This window comes from Megascapheus bottae, chromosome 3 (assembly GCF_031878675.1).
Source record: "Megascapheus bottae isolate mThoBot1 chromosome 3, mThoBot2.hap1, whole genome shotgun sequence".
Taxonomy (NCBI): Eukaryota; Metazoa; Chordata; class Mammalia; order Rodentia; family Geomyidae; genus Megascapheus; species Megascapheus bottae.
The window spans coordinates 46567124-46583553 of NC_143511.1; the positions used below are offsets into that span (position 1 = coordinate 46567124).

General features: G+C 36.6%; 1 protein-coding gene across 7 annotated transcripts in view; it reads right to left on the minus strand.

Annotated features, from left to right (window-relative positions):
- Bnc2 (basonuclin zinc finger protein 2) overlaps window positions 1–16430 on the minus strand; it is a 414469-nt gene that overhangs the window by 338504 nt on the left and 59535 nt on the right. For 3 of the 7 annotated variants that reach the window (XM_090330029.1, XM_090330031.1, XM_090330030.1), the window contains exon 1: window positions 871–954. The exons of 2 other annotated variants lie outside the window; for them this stretch is intronic. In XM_090330029.1, the coding sequence (XP_090186155.1) occupies window positions 871–891 (21 nt within the window). In that variant the 5' untranslated portion in view covers window positions 892–954. Of the gene's footprint in view, window positions 1–870; window positions 955–16430 lie in introns of those variants that run through there. 2 more of the 7 variants (XM_090330028.1, XM_090330024.1) reach the window with 1 other exon arrangement.

The window sequence follows — 16430 nt, forward strand, 5'->3', positions numbered from 1 at the left end:
ATCTAATCTTTATTAAAGATTTTGGAATTTCCCTTTCTCATGTCTTAAGGAAACAAGTACTATACTCATGAAGTAAGAAACAACTTGAACTCAGTAAGCTTGAAATAGCTTCATATTTCTAAATAGATACCTACCTTCTCAGGGTTAGAACTGTACATTAAGTTTGCACTCATATTTTATCAATTTGATGTCCATCAGAAAACAGGAACACAGCCTTCCCAATCCAAGGAAACACACATCACTGCATAATCCTATCACAGAACTTCATTACAGTTTCACAATCTTCTCTAGCATAACTGGGGAATTACTAATAATAGGGACTGAATAATACGTTATGTTTATTATACCTAATAATGTACCTAAAGCCATGCCCAATTTATCTAGCATGAGGCTAGATATATAACAGAGAAAAGTACCATAGCTGTCCAAAAGTGAAAACAGGGGCTAAGGAGTTAGCTCAGTGGTACAGTATTTGCCTTACACCTGCAAGAACCTGGGTTCAAATCCAAGCAAAACAATAAGGGTATGAAAATTTACAGTTGCAAAATAGAATCACCATGATGTGAAAATTCTGTTAGTATCTGGTCCACAGCTGAAAATGCTTCAGAAACTGTGGTTGCTCACCTGAACACTCAAAGATCCCCACACCAATCAAAACTAAAAGCATCATTGTCGTCTGCCAGAGTGAGCATAAAAATTCATGCCAAAGCTCAGGAAAGCAAGCAGGGCTATCCCATCAAAGGGAAAACTGCCTCCAAAAGGAAAGTGTGGATATACCATGGTTGTGGGGGGGATGGCCCAATTCCTGATTTTCATCTGGCTCTGCTCCCATGTATCAAGTTAATGTTTCAGCTCAGTGAAAGTAATTACCAGCCAGGCTCTGCAATCCATCAATTCACCCTGGGCATTCCTGCTGATTCTTTCTTTGGTCTCTAGGACCCAAGAATCCCTTTTGTTGATCTGTAAGTGCAAAGGAAAGATTGGTTGTTACTAGTTTCTCTCCTTCTATTCAAAATTTCTGCCAAGTAATTAGGAACAGAAAATGAACTATTTTCAACTTTTTAAATGTAAGCTACGGGGGTTAGACTCTTAGAAAAATAAGATTAAAATCATACATCTTTGACGTCCCTCCTTCCAAGCAGAATGGACAAATGAAATTTGGCTCTAGGCAATGAACTCAGGGAGTTGATCCAAATCACCTCCCTTCTAATTTAGGTAGTTTGGCAAGAATACCTTAGTCAATAAATGAAATGCATACTCATTTACAAAATATGCTCTTATATTCTCCCAACTACCTTCCAGGAAAGTAATACATCCATTTTACAGACAAGGACAACAAAGTTCAGAAGTTAAAATACCCAAGATGACACTTAAATTGTGACAAAGCAGTCTCCTGGCTCCAAACACTAGACTTCTACAGTTATTGTTCCAAATAACCATATCATGTTATGGTATACAGGAATTCCCTCCAACTGGAAGTAATGCTCAAAACCGTGTTAAGAACTTGATGAGTTAGAAAGCCATCCTAAGTGTCAACTGTACAGCAGGCAGAAATTTTCCACTAAATTACTTAGAGATGACAGAAGGATCCCTAAAGTTCCCCCTCAATGCTTTCTACCACTCTCTATGGCCATTTTCCTTACACAGTTACACTAATGAACAATATAAATGTAAGAATGTTATGCCCACAGAATACATATATGGCAGGTAAAAGGTAAAGAATCACATGGCCGTAATGGCAATAATAGTGAGCCCTTCATCTCACAAAAGCTGGAAACCAGTAAATCCTACAGGTAGGGGATCCCTCACTGCATGTACCTATAATCCAGTGTCAAGTGGACCAGAAGGCTTTGTGGCATGGGCCATATAACAATATACTGTGCATATGACTATGACCTCACAGATTATAATGGAGCTAAAACCGTTTTAACAACTAGTGAACACTAGCTGCAGGAAAAAAAAAAACTACAGAAGAAAAAGAACTCTCAAGAAGATTCACAGTGAATTGGTGCCTGGTTTTTACAGATCTCAACAAAGTCCTTAAAATGTTAAAACAAACAAACAACATGGCTTCAAACACCACAAGGTTGTCTGCTTGCAAGCAAATCTTTGACACCAAAAAAGAAACAAAACACACAGATATTCTCCAGGTACATACTCTGAAAGGAGTGACACTTCTTCAAGAAAAACTAAGAGCAGTCATCAAGAGGGATACAGAAGGTGCTGGTATCAGGGATGACTGCTCTACTGGGTGACTGAAGATCTTCCAGTGGGCAAGGTATAGAAGCATGGGCAGTGGTATTAGCACGAACCTCTCACTCCATGGATGCCTACACTAATATGTATGATTATATATTCATTTTCAGAAAAAAAATTGGAAAGAAATAAAACATTTTCAAAAAGAAAGTAATATTTTTATATGGCTGTAGAGTATGTTTATGCCTTAAGCCAAGTGCTATTACCAGTCAAAAAGTAAGCCAAGTACAGTGATTCAAACCTATAATCCTATTTGGGGGTCAGAGATTCCAGCTCAACCAATGGCTAAACAGGTGGTGGGAACCAGCTATCCCACAGGGAACCACAATGGGCTGGACAGACTGGCATGTGTCCAACAATAATGGGAGCACAAGTAGGTGGATAGCAGTCCAGGCTAACATGATAATAAAATATAAAATCCAATTCAAAAAGGGGATGAAGGAGTGACTCAAATGCTAGACCACTTGACTAATAAGCATGAAGCCATTAAAGCATGAAGCCATATGTTTAATTTCTAGTACTGTTAAACAAAATAATAAAACAAAAATGCCTATGAAGTAAAAATTACAATAAACATGTTAATTTATTATTAAAAGACAAAAATAAATATAGTATATTCTTAACGTATTGTATTTGTATGTTTGTTCCTTCATTCCCAGACTTGGGACAGGCAAGAACTGATTCACTTAAGAAACCCACACCCCTAGACTTTCACCTTGCTTTATTTTTCAGACAGGACCTGGCATTTTTACCCTACTACTACTGAAAGTCTGTTATAGTGGTTCCCTACCCTGCCAAAATTGTTTGTTGAGATGAGGAGTTTCATAGTTTTCCTGGAATCACGCCATGACAATCCCAATATCTGTATCCTCAGTAGCTGAAATTACCGATATTCACCCAATCTTTATCTTTTACATAAAATTTTTACCCTACCTTTACTTCATTTAGATATGTTTAGATACAGGTGTCACAATCACCTACAGTACACAGTATAGTACCATGCTGTACAGGTTTGTAGCCTAGGGAACAATATAACCCTTACTGAATAGCAAGCTATACACATTCTGTTGTACTGACACCTAACTATGAACACAACTACATCTCCTAGATCTTCTACTGTCTCCTCCTTATGAACCATGGCTGTACAAGCATCAACGAGTCTTTGTTTTTCGCTGATTAGAACCAAGATTCCAGGGTCTATTAGAACCAGCTCCTTAACTATATCAAAATCAACTTTAAAACACATAAACTATGTTTTATCCTGACTCTATAAAAAATAACATACTTCATAGAAAAATCTGAAAAACCTAACAAAACATCAAAAGGCAGAAATTGGTTATAATTTGAGACAGAGATTGACGTTAGTAGCCTTTTTCCTTTCAGTCTCCCTCTCTACTCCACCTACCCACAGATATTTTTAAATATTTCTTTAAAAAACAGGATAAGGAAATATTACTTTTGATAGACAGTAACAAGAAGGGCAATAAAAACTGGAATAAATTAATTCCATTGTACTTACAAAATTAAGTACTTAATTCAAATTTCCTGTGTAGAATCTTGATGCTAACAGCAGCAAAAATGCATAAAAATCCTTAGGAAAATCCCATCTCTAAATACGTACTGAACACAAAGAGGTATCCTGTCGGAAAGAAGCTGATTCATTTTCCAGAAATTTTTACTTTCTGAAATCTTATTTATGCATTGAAACTATTAACTCTAATTACTCTATCAGTGAGAAAGGAACTTTGGCTCACCCAAAGAAGAAACCAGGTATGGGGAGTGGAGGAAGTAAAAGGTCCTATTTCCTTCTCAAAATTACTCTGCTAGAGGATACAAAGGAAATATTATCTAAGTACGGTAATATATGTCTTTTCTGCACAAATATACAGCCAAGTGGCACAGCCTCAGCCCTCTGTAATTTGAAATGGATAGCTCCAAAGTAAAGTCAATTGGAGAGAGATCTGCTTCTCATATTGAAAAATAGATTCTTAAATGGAACCAGTGACCTCTGCAATGTTAAGAATTGTCACTGGAACAGAAATATAGTTGGTAGCAACTTCACTGATAATGTATTTCTAAGGTACTTACTGAAGAGGAGCTCGTACAGGAAAGGTACTTTTTGTACTACTTACTGCTGAGTAAACACAAGTTTTTAAATAATTTTCAGTGTAACAGACCTGGAATTCTATTCCCCACAGCCTAGTGATTTTAAATGCCCTGTGACCCTCTTAAGCACTGCCAACATCAACATCTGGTACCTGCACAAAGAAAATAGATCCTAAAAGGTTTTTTTTTTTTAATAAAAAAAAGAAAGAAAAAAACCTTTCATTTTCTTCATGTGTTTTAAATATGTTTCTAAGATAGCTCCCCTTCTCTTCTTTCTGACAGAACAAAAAAGTAAACATCTACTCTATTAGGCAGCTATTTTTTAAAAGCAAAAAGAGGGGAAATTTCCCTGAAACTGAGTTGCCACTAATACCTTCTCATCTTTCTTAAGTGACAGATTTATAAAAATAGGTCTAGATTCACACTGACTAAACTCTAAATGATTCTAATTATGGACCCACAAATATATGTACTTGTAAAAAGAAGGAAACATACTTCAAAATCCCAAGCACATCTTCTATGCTGTAGTCTAGTTTTATAATGTTTGTTCTTCTCCCTGTATTTTCTCACGTAAGGCATTTTTTATGATGTTCAAATCCTTCAAAGATTTTAGCCAAAACAATAATGGTGCTACCCTGGATAATTAAGATATTCATCACTTTTAACTGTTGTACTTGAGCAAACAAATGTTATTGAAAAAAATCTCAAAAGAATCAAAGCTCATTCATTTAATTTTAAAGAAGTTCCAAATTATTTAAAAACTACATACAGCTATAAGCAAAAGTAGCCAGATGTCACAAAGAAATGACTGAAAAAGAAATGACCAAAAATTTAAAATGTTTCCTTCTCCGACACCCTCTGTGCTAGGCAAATAAAAAATAATAAAAGTGCTTCCTAGTTATGTTTCTTGCAACAAAGAAATAATCCCTTAATATATAGTTTCAAGACACTAGTAGGAGATTCATTTAGATATAACCTCTTTCTCATCTGTGGTTCTGGCTCAGGACTGAAGTTATCATTACATAAGTATAACAGCCCATAAAAGTTTTTCCCCTACTTCAGTATCATCAACTACTAATACATGAGACATGCAATGAGCAGTCCACAGCTAATGCATCAAGTTTTTTCACAAGCACTCATGTTACATCACACTTCTGCTTAGTATCCGAAATAAGACGCCTGTCTTCTGCATTAGAGAAATTTTCTCCAGGAAGAAAAAAAAAAACATAGCCAGCATTCTTAGCCAAACATACTCAAGAAGACTCAGCATTGGGGCTGGTTAGAGTGCAAATATATTAGCTGCGACTTCAGCAAGTGCCTGTCATTTTGAATACCATGAAGAAGAGAGATAGTAATTATTGCCGAGAAACCATTAGAGGGCTCCTTAGTAAAACAAGATGCCTGAGCAAACTAATGGACCAATAGTCCACTGCAGTCTCTTCCTATTCCATTTAGCTGTGTGTCAGTCCTATCAAATCATCTGACACTTACAATGCAGGCAGGCTCAGTACAATTAGCAAGATCATCTACTCCCATGTCCTTTCACTGGGGCTACAATAAGCAGTTACATATGCACAGCCAGAAATGACTCAAGATTGCTTGTGACACAGAGATCTAAAGCCCTTTCTGCCAGGTGAATGCCTACTGGTCTTGCTTCGACACATAAGCTTCAGTTCCTATCATGTTTATAGAAAAGAAGAAACTCATAGAATAGAAAAAAAACAGCATTTTCCCCTTTCTAACAATACATTTTAAAGTCCATAGATAATGTGCTTCTATGAAAAGCCTTTGGTTCACTAAGATCATGGTGGGTTCTGTCCTCCACCCACATCTTCACACTCTCCAGACCCGGAAGTACATCAGAACAAGATCAAGCAGCATGTGTGGTTTTTTCTTCATTTTCTTAACTATACAGAGACCCAGGAATTTTGGGAATAAAGACTTGTTAACCAGATATCAAATACCTGGCTGGTTTTTAATAAAGAGACTAGATGATCTCATGGACAAGGACTTGATAATTCTCTCTACAAGTATTTGCTAATTCAAAAACTATCTGCAACTAATCTTATAGGTGGCCATGTGTTTTAACCATTTTAACATTTCCTATATTCCTAAACATTTGACATTGTAGAACACAAGGGTTAGAACTAATACTATCTCTTGATACATACAAATATATACATATGTATACATACATATATATCTTAAATGTTTCCAACTAAGTGGAAAGACATCACACTTGGTTCAATTTTGAAATATTGCGATTTCAAAAAACATCAGGGCAGAATGTTTATTCAACAAAATAGAAACAATTCTGAGGATTGTGCTAAAATGTTGCTGGAAATGTCTTCGCTCCAACTATCTACTTGCTATATTTCATTTAAGAAGTTTCTATATAATATGTACCTCCACACAAAGGAGACTGAAGTTAATGACTTTTATTGGAATGAAGAGAAGCAAGGTCTGGATGACTTCGCCCATCGTAAGCCTTCAAGGAGGGAGGTGACGAGTTAACACAAGACACTGAATATTTGGAAGACAACCTTCCTTTAAATGAGACACTGCTGGTAACGGTAATGGGGAATTTGCAATGAAGGGAAGGACATGCAATTATAATCTGGCTGGGCCCCACTGGACAAAAAGTGATTTACTTGAAAGCTGCCTTTGCACTCAGTAAATGTTCCTGTTATGGGCTGCTCAGCCGGTGACAGCTTTCCAGATGTCAATCAAATTATCATCTATTTACAGTTGATTTGGTAGTGTCATTTGCAATATTCCCTACGTTTCTGATGAAATTGGAAGCACAGAATTTTCTCGAGTTTGCCCTGGCACTCGAGTGGGCAAACTGCTCTTTGCAAATGTCATGTGTCCGCTTATCAGCACTCTAAGGAGCGCGATCTTCCATTCGGCTGAGTGAATCGCTACCAGATGCAAATCTCTCAATCGTCAAGGGAAGACTATGGCAAATTTTAATGTACTCTGAAAAACTCAGTTTACATCAGTGCTCAAGGTGCAGCTTTACCCAGGCTAACAGTTTTTGTATAACAATGAGCCTAAATTAAAGCCTGAAAAACAAGGAAATATTTTTAACTCTTTCAGGCATCTGCCTCCTCCATACTGAAGAAAACAGCTGTACATGAAATAAGAATGAAACATCAAAGTGGTGTCCTACTAGCTATAAATCCTTGAAGTAAGGTCTGGATACCAGTGGCTATTCTTTATCAAAAAAGCATCATAAAATAATTGTGCTCTCAACATTGAATAAACATTGATTAAATACAAAGTACATGTTCAACACACTTTATATGTAAATAGTTATTGCCACATTTTGAGGAAGGTGCTGCTTTTGTTCCCAAATTAAAAACAAAGGTATTGAAACATAGGATAACATATTACACATGTTATCAATGGTCAGTGACTATGCTGCTATATAAAATCCAAATCTAGATTCCATCATCTCAACTAATGAACTTTATGTCCATATACACAGATGTTCACTTGCACATATAAACACAAATGCTTCATGTGAGGTATGTGGTTGAGCGCACTGATTTCCCACGAAAACAGTAGGTATCTTTTCCCAATGTCCTGAAGAAAGGCTGTTTTTTAAAGAATATCTGTATTTACTAAACATCAACTAGAATATAAAATTAGAGTATGAATACAAAGAATAGTCTCTTAAATATTAGTATTTGCAAGCAAAGGATACATTTATTTTACATGTAAGAAAACAGATCTTAATTCCTTAGTGGCTATCTTGATGTGGTTTAAAAGTGGTGTGGGAAATCTATTTGGTATGTAACATTACTAGATCAATATAAAACTCTTTAAATCTTCAAATGAGCATTACTAAATAATCCATGGACATATTAGTTTTTGTTAGAGAATGCAGGCCATCTTCAAAACTACCAAGACTTTGTACAAAAGCCTGCAAGATCTCTGTGAACATAAATACATTTCTATGTGAATATAAGTGAATACATAAGTTCTCTTTAAAGAGAATTCATAAGTAAAGTACATGGAACATGAATATGAACAGATCTGGGCGCATATATGTATCACTTAGGCACACATACATACACAAGCACAATGACACTTCTGATTTTTGCTGTGGTAGGGAATAAGTAGAAGCAAAAAAACTCAGTGGCTTAAAAATAAAAGTTAAATTAAAATCTGCAGAACAAGTGGGAATACAAAAAGTCTAAAGTTCACACAGGCAATGGTGCATTAAGAAATGTTTCACCTACACCAAGGCCCTATTACAAGTCTTTAGCTTCATAGTTGTAGATTTTCACTTGAACTTCAAATAGTTTGTACTAAAAATGGTGTGTTGCCCAGATCAAGCAGAAAGAAGTAACCACTAATAAACAGTGGTATGATCACACTAAGGGGAAAGTCTCAAACAAGAACCACAATTATTTTAAAAGGGGAAAATACTGATTTATATAAAATACTAAAGCAATCGTTTCAAAAGTGCCTTGGCTAAAGCTTTAACAGGGGTGACGTGAAAATACTCAAAGGGGAAAAATGCAAATAAAAGGAATCCTATCTCAAAGTTATTCCTACAACATAAAAACAAAGAATTTGTGCAAAGTAAATTTTATAGTGATTAATAATTCCTAATGGCACCCAGTAATCCTGGGAAATTGTTTCATAAAAAGTAAGGTTTTGCTCATCAGGAAAAGCTGAGTTGCATATTAGAGAGGAAATGGGAAGAATTGTTAGAAAAACAGTAAATATTTTAATAACATCAGGTTAAAATATAAACTATCTAGGAAGTATGATTTCTGCTTATGTAATGTTCTTAGTGTAACTTGTACATTATTTTCTCCGACCTTGCAGTTCTGTACACAATTCAGCAGTCTCCCTAAGTGTTCCAAACATGTTCTACAATTCTAAAATTATCCCCTCATCCAGACTGAGAACCAGGGTTGGCATAGCTCAAGGAAGTGAACAGGTGCCAGAAACTATCCATGAATTAAATTAAGAACAGGAACTCTCGCCTAGACTGTTGGCTTTTCATGCTGACCAGACAGCAATCAGCCCCAGCCTCTTCGTTAGCCTATTCCTCTCCAGGCTTTGTATTGTAGATATGTCATAAATTTAATTTTGATAAGAAATAGTCTTCCCTCTTTATGTAGGTGAACTCAAAGTAATGTTAAACAGTTTACATTGCCTTGAATTTACTAATATTGTGATCTTTATCTATGACCAACAACTTCCATTAGCTTCTTTCCTATACACATGTTTTTAAGTTTTAGTATCCTTATATAAAACCACCTGAAAAACAACCATTTCTGGAACATTAAAAAGACTGTATCAAGACCATAGATCTCTTTATGACAGGAATGGATTCTAAAAATAATGGTAAAAGCATTAAATCTTATCTACAGAGTTATTTTTAAAGTACAGAACACAAGATGCCATCGTTTTCCATGAAAACAGGATTTTATAAGACAGAAACTATTAATTTTTATCCAAATCTTCTTCTACATCTTCCCATCATCACCAAGAGAATAGATATCTATTTGGACCAGTCATGCAAATACATACTATGTTATGACTGCTGACAACAAAATAAATCCAGTTTTATAATATACACTGACTCTTTTGCATGTAATTAATGATGATGGAAGTTTTATTGAGAAGGACGATACAGTGGAATGAAGAAAGGAAATGAGCAGGAAGAGGTAGAGGTAGGAGAGGCCATGAGGGTAGACTCTCTGAGAAGGAAGACCCACAAAATTATAAACCCACTATTTGTGGAAGGGGAGAGAGAAAGAGGAAAGGAGGAGAAGGGAAGAGATAGGTAGAAAAATTTCTTATTTTTTTAACGTTTCTCTATAATTTACCTGCGTTAACGAACAATAAAGAGTAGCAATGTGTTTATTGACTAATATTAAGTTACTGTTATCTAAAATATAAAAACTCCATTTAGGGACTGAGTATATAGCCAAACAAGTGCTGAGGCTCTGGATAAGGGAAGGGAAGAAGGGATGAGAGAAAGAGAAATAATACTCTTTAGAATATTTCTGCCTTAGATGGTTTCTCTGTTATTCTTCTCTGAAGTGAGAAATGGACACCAAAATATGCTAGCAAATAAACTCAATTAAACTCATACTGTGGACCAGAAGAAAAACACAGCCAAATCCCAGCAACAGCTACAAAATCCCAGCAACAGCTACACATGTGACAGTAAGACAGTGACCTTCCCTGGCTCCCCTTTCCTTGATTTTTTTTGTTGGTCATAGAACTTGAACATGGCTAGTGCTCTACCACTTTGAGCTACTGCACCACTTCCAGTTTTCTGGTGGTTAATTGGAGATTTAAAAAAAAAAAAAGGGGGTCTCACAGTCTTTCCTGCTGGGCTGGCTTTGAACTGCAATCCTCAGATCTCCTGAGCAGCTGGGATTACAGGCATAAGCCACTTTACCCAGCTGGTTAATTAATTCTTTCTTTCTTCCTTTTTTTGGTTGGTCATGGGGCTTAAATTCTGGGCCCTTCAGCTCAAGGCTACCATCCTACTCCTGGAGCCACAGCACCACTTCTGGTTTTCTAGTGGTTAATTGGAGATAAAAGACTCAGGTTCTTTAGTGTCCAGTCTGGCTTTGAACCTTGATCCTCAGACCTCTGCCGCCTGAGTAGCTAGGATTACAGGTATGAGCCACTTTATCCGGCTCCCCTTTCCTTGTTTTTAATCTGCAAAATAGGATAAGAATACATAGCACAAACAAAATTCAAAAGTAAACCATATATGTTAACTACATGAGTACTAAGTAAGAATAACTCCCCTATATGTAGATTTGCAAGTTTCAGAATGTTTCTTGACAGCTAAAATGTTAAGAGACATATACTTCAATATTCAATCTTTAAAATTTTAAAACAGGTAGAATTAGATAAATAAGACATACAGTACAAAGCAAGATAATGGTAACAAATGTCTTTAGTAAAGCTTATTAGCCATTGTTTTCATTACTACACTTTTGATTTCTTTAATTACAATTTACTTGACAAACAGTATAGCCTAGAATCCTGTGGTACTACCATCAGAGGTTTGCTTCAAATTAAAAAGTGCAGGGGGCCAGGAGTTTGGCCTAGTGGTTAAAGTGCTTGCCTAGCATGCATGAAGACCCGGGTTCAATTCCTTGGTATCACATACATAGAAAAAAGCCAGAAGTGGTGCTGAGGCTCAAGTGGTAGAGCTCTAGCCTTGAGAAAGTCCAAGGACAGTGCTCAGGCCCTGAGCTCAAGCCCAGGACTGGCAAAAAAAAAAAAAAAGTGCAGGGGGGCTAACAGCTGTCAGAAACTAGAGTCATACCCATGTGAGTTCCTGCCCTGAGACCATTCGTTTCCTAGCTGTGTGATCTTAGGCAAGTTACTTTTCTCTCCAACCTCAACTTTATCATTTATAAAACATAAGAAAAATAAAAATAGTTGCAATAAAAGTCCAAACCTGGGATAGCATAATAAGTACCATAAGGTCTGATAATGACCAAAGGGCCCAGAGACATTTAATGAAACTTCTCCAAGGCACACAAGTGGGTGACTGAAACAAGAAAATAAATCTCTTGGCTTCCCAATTCAAAAACACAGATGCTAGTGCACTTTACTATTCTCCAACCAGACAGTCCCTCCTAACCTTGCTTCCACCAGTCACACAACAGGGAGTGGCTCAGCTCTGCCACCTGCCAAAGCCTTTTCTCAGACTTGGAATCAAACGTAAGATTGATTCCCATAGGACTGCTCAGAAACCAGACATTGTTCATATCAAATTGAAAAGGATCAGTTATTCTGGTTGAGGTTTAAATGGTCTGAGGCGATATGCTCTTTGTTAAAACAATTACATCACCTCCAAGCTGCTTGTGGTGGAGGCTTGCCTGGTAGAATAAAGGTTGTTGACAATGAGATAAGAACCAAAAGCAAACCCCTTGCTGGAACCCTCTTTACTGACCTTTTGAATGGTCTTCAGTTTATCAGCTGTCAACATGCTAGGGCTATAGTAGATATGAAAACATCCGCAAGAAATTATTTTTTTAATTACAATTCTTCAATACAAAATCTAAAGATGTTAGTTTGTAAGAGAGGAACAACATTCTTGACTCAGTTTTGATCCTACTATGTACCTAAGCACATATATATATATATATAATTTATATACAATATAAACATATCATACTTTTATTTCAGCACTTTCAGTTAAACCCAGGGACCTTGATGAATTCCTTTCTTAGCACATCAGTACACAATAATTTACGAATTTCTACAACCCAAACTCAATGCATTAGGCTCCACACCTGAGAACGACATCTGAAGGAGATGGATTGGAGGCTAGCCTTAGAAGTTCTCTACACTCCACTGCAAAATAACCAGCAAAAAGCAGGGCTAGAAGTGTGTCTCAAGAACACTAGTCTAACAAGCATGAGGCTCTGAGTTCAAATCCTGTACTTAAAAAAAATCCAAGATGTAAAGAATTATCAAAATAAACCTTTAATTCTCCCCTAAAAGATGTCAAATGGAAAAACAGCACCTATTTTACACAGGTTAAACACATGAAACACTTTAAGCAGTTGGGATGAATTTCACCATTACCTAATAAACAGCAGCTCACATCTGAGGAGATATAGTAATTTACTCTTCTACATGTATACACATGTACATTTACTCAGTACCATAAGTTCCTCAGAACTCAATGAAACAGGTGTGTGCATGTGATCTATTTCTACCATACTTATTTTATTGATGGTAAAATTAAGGCTCACTATGTGTCCAAGCTCACACAATTTTTTAAAATCCATGTATTTGAGTGTAAAATCTTGTTTTTTTGCACTCTATCAGTACGTCTAAAGAATGTAAACTGATCAGCTAAACAGGTATGTAAAAGTCATACAAAAAGATGCTTTATCTAAGATGGGTACCAGTGGCTCACTCCTATAATCCTAGCTACTTAGGAGGCTGAAATCTGATAACCACAGTTCATAGTCAGTCTGGGAAGGAAAAGTCATGAGTCTCTTAACTCTAATTAACCAGGGGAAAAAAAAAACAAAAGTGGAGGTGGCTTAAGTAATAGAGCACTAGCTTTGAACACAGAAGCTCAGGGACAGCACCTAAGGCACTTGGTTCAAGGCACAGGATTGTTACCCCCCCACACACACAAAGGAATGTTGTCTCTTCCCCAATTGATACTTTAATGGACATGGTCCCTGAGGGCCTACTGAAGTTACAGGCTTATATATGCCTCATCTCTGGTAAGGTAAAAATATGAAGTCAGAGAAGATAATAAAAGTATTACTTTAGTTTTTGTATGCCCCTGCATATTTGCCAGTCCCAAAGCCACTAAGATAGTTAAAACTTATTTTGCTTTATAAAAATTAACATTGTAGTATGAATTGTCCCTGACCTCATCAGGGTCCACCATTCCAGCTACAGGACAGGCTTGAAAGCTGTCTTCCACATGACAGCATGGTTTCCGCCTATTCATTTCTTTGTTGAGATGAGGCTTGCATACTAAGATGGAAGAGAAGAGTGGCAGTCGCTGACTTCAGTCTTTGTCTTTAGTCACCTTAATACCCACAGATTTAATAGGGGCTGTAGAGAATAGTTTGTTCACTTTCTTAAAGGGATGGACAAAGACCAAGTTTGGTGAAGCATCGATGGGGCTTCAGGTGAGCTGTTAAAGATCCAAGTATACTTATCAGAAGAGACCTACAGAGTTATTTTTTATAGTATTTCCACCTGTTGTGCTTGAATAAAAGCCATCACAAATCCTTAGAATACTTATTCAAGTATCTGTATAACTGTTCTAAAAAGTTTAATGACAATAATTCAAAAGGAAAAACTATTACATGTTTTTTTTTTAAGTTAGACAAAGAGATACTGGAACCCTGACTTATCATACAAAATATCCAAGTTTAAAGGCTCATTTTTATTTACATTTTGCTGTTTATATTGGTTCTCGTTATTGTGTTTTTTAGTGCTGAAGACTGAGCCAAGAGCTTCTTACTGATACTAGGCAAGCATTCATCCCCAGGCCCTCAAACTAGCTTGCCTCTAAAACAGCGTACACGATAAACCAACCTTAGCTAAAGGCTTTACTTGTATAGAATATTTTGGTAACCTAGATTCAAAGGAAGAAAGTTGAAATAGTGTAACAGAAACATGGTGGCCACTCGAGTAAACAGGAGGCACAGCATTTCTGTTGAAAGTCCCTGAGAAATTGTTATGTAGAGACTCAAAAAGACACTTGACTTGCCAAGTAAACAACAGCAGGAGGAAAATCCTTGAGTGAACAGGTAAATAAACATTTATAGCCCTGGTGGAACAAAGAAATAAAAATATTAGTAGGTACATTGCTTTCTGTAACATTTCCTTAAGTCAGATAAATAGAAATCTATGTCTTTTCATTCATAAGTACATACAACCTTTTCTTTCAGAGATATGATGAAAAAGTAAATCTGAGACTTTCATCAGAAATATCTCTGAGGGTTTACGGTAGGAAAGACTGGCTACCACCACTGCTGCCTAGAGCAAAGAACAAGGGGCAGACAGGGCTAGGTGGGGAAGAGCTCTCAGCTTAGCCAGGTCTGTGCTGTTATCTGATGGGTCATCTACCTAGAACTGAGGCAGATTTGGTTTATTCTATGGCTTCCTAAGTGACATCATTGAGACAAAGCTCGAGATGAATATGAAGGGATTAGAACTCTGTGGGGAATTTCACTTGAGCTTCTTCCCCTCTCCCTCCCAGGGACAAGATTCTTAAAACCAAGGAACACTATTCACCCACACTTCCATCTCTATTTTCAAACATTCTTAGTTTTTTTGTGAACATGTGAGGGCCCCAACTTGAGAGCTGGTCTTGCATCAAACAGATAGCAAGGCCAAGAGCCAGCTCCAAACCCAGCTGTTCCCCAAGCTCACAGTGCAGGTGTGAGATCATCTCCATGAACCTCACCTGCCTGCAGTTTGTCACTTCAATGTCATTACCACAGGCAGAGATGTGTTGGGGCTTTTGTTTTACTTCACACCAGGGTGAAGTCATTTTTGGAATTTTTCATCTTAAATAGTTTCTTTTAAAATGTATGTGACACATATTCCTCACAGGACTTAATAAAACAGATATTTCTCATGCCTGGAAAGTAAACTACAGCTGCACAGAATGAAGAATATTTTATTTTTTAAGCACTCTAGTTGGAATCATTTAAAATATAGGTTGAACTATAATTTCAGAAGAATAAATTTTAAAAAAGACAATTCTCAGAGACATTAACTTTAATATACTGGTAACTTATAGGACATAGACAACACTAACAAAATGCTTATACATTAATATATCCTGATATTTTTTATCTCTAAGAAAAATAATTTCAAAACAAAATTCTGAAAGCTCCTTCTTCCCACATAATTACCATTACAGAAGCTAGAAAATCATTATTTCCAGATTCTTAGAAATCAGTCCTAAATTTGGTATTTCTCTAAGAATGGCAAGAAAGACTTAGAGATATATAGCTTCTAATTGCTATTACAATTATTTCTTCTAAACACAAATAAAGGCTCTCTCTTTTCAAAAGCATTGATTAAACTGTGAAAAAGAAGTACTCTTGTATATGACTTCAGTGCAAAGATGTAGGTTCTTTCACTTAAGATTTTTGCTTTTGTTTATACATCTATAAGTCAAATGTATTCCCTATCCAGTAAGTGTCCAGCAGAAACAACAGTAATAGGAATATGGTTTTTCATGACACTCTCAGGTGACTTCCAAGATCTCCTTGTCACAATCCAGATTGTTACAATGACAACAAGAAACAAACCTTTGGGATTCCAGAACATCCCCAGACACGGTGTACTAAAAGCATTTGTCTTGTCTTGCCTCTAATGATTATGCAATATATGCTAGAAGCAGAAGAATGGTGACACGGTCCACTGGGCTGTAGACAGTGTTTTCTGGTCCTGCTTATTTCAGGCTTCTCAGTTACTACTGGTGTGTTGGCCTGACACTCAAAGTGAGATGAAGGTGGACATAACTCCAGGCAACAGCCGTGAGAAAAGCTTTTGCCTTCTCTGTGAGGTACAGC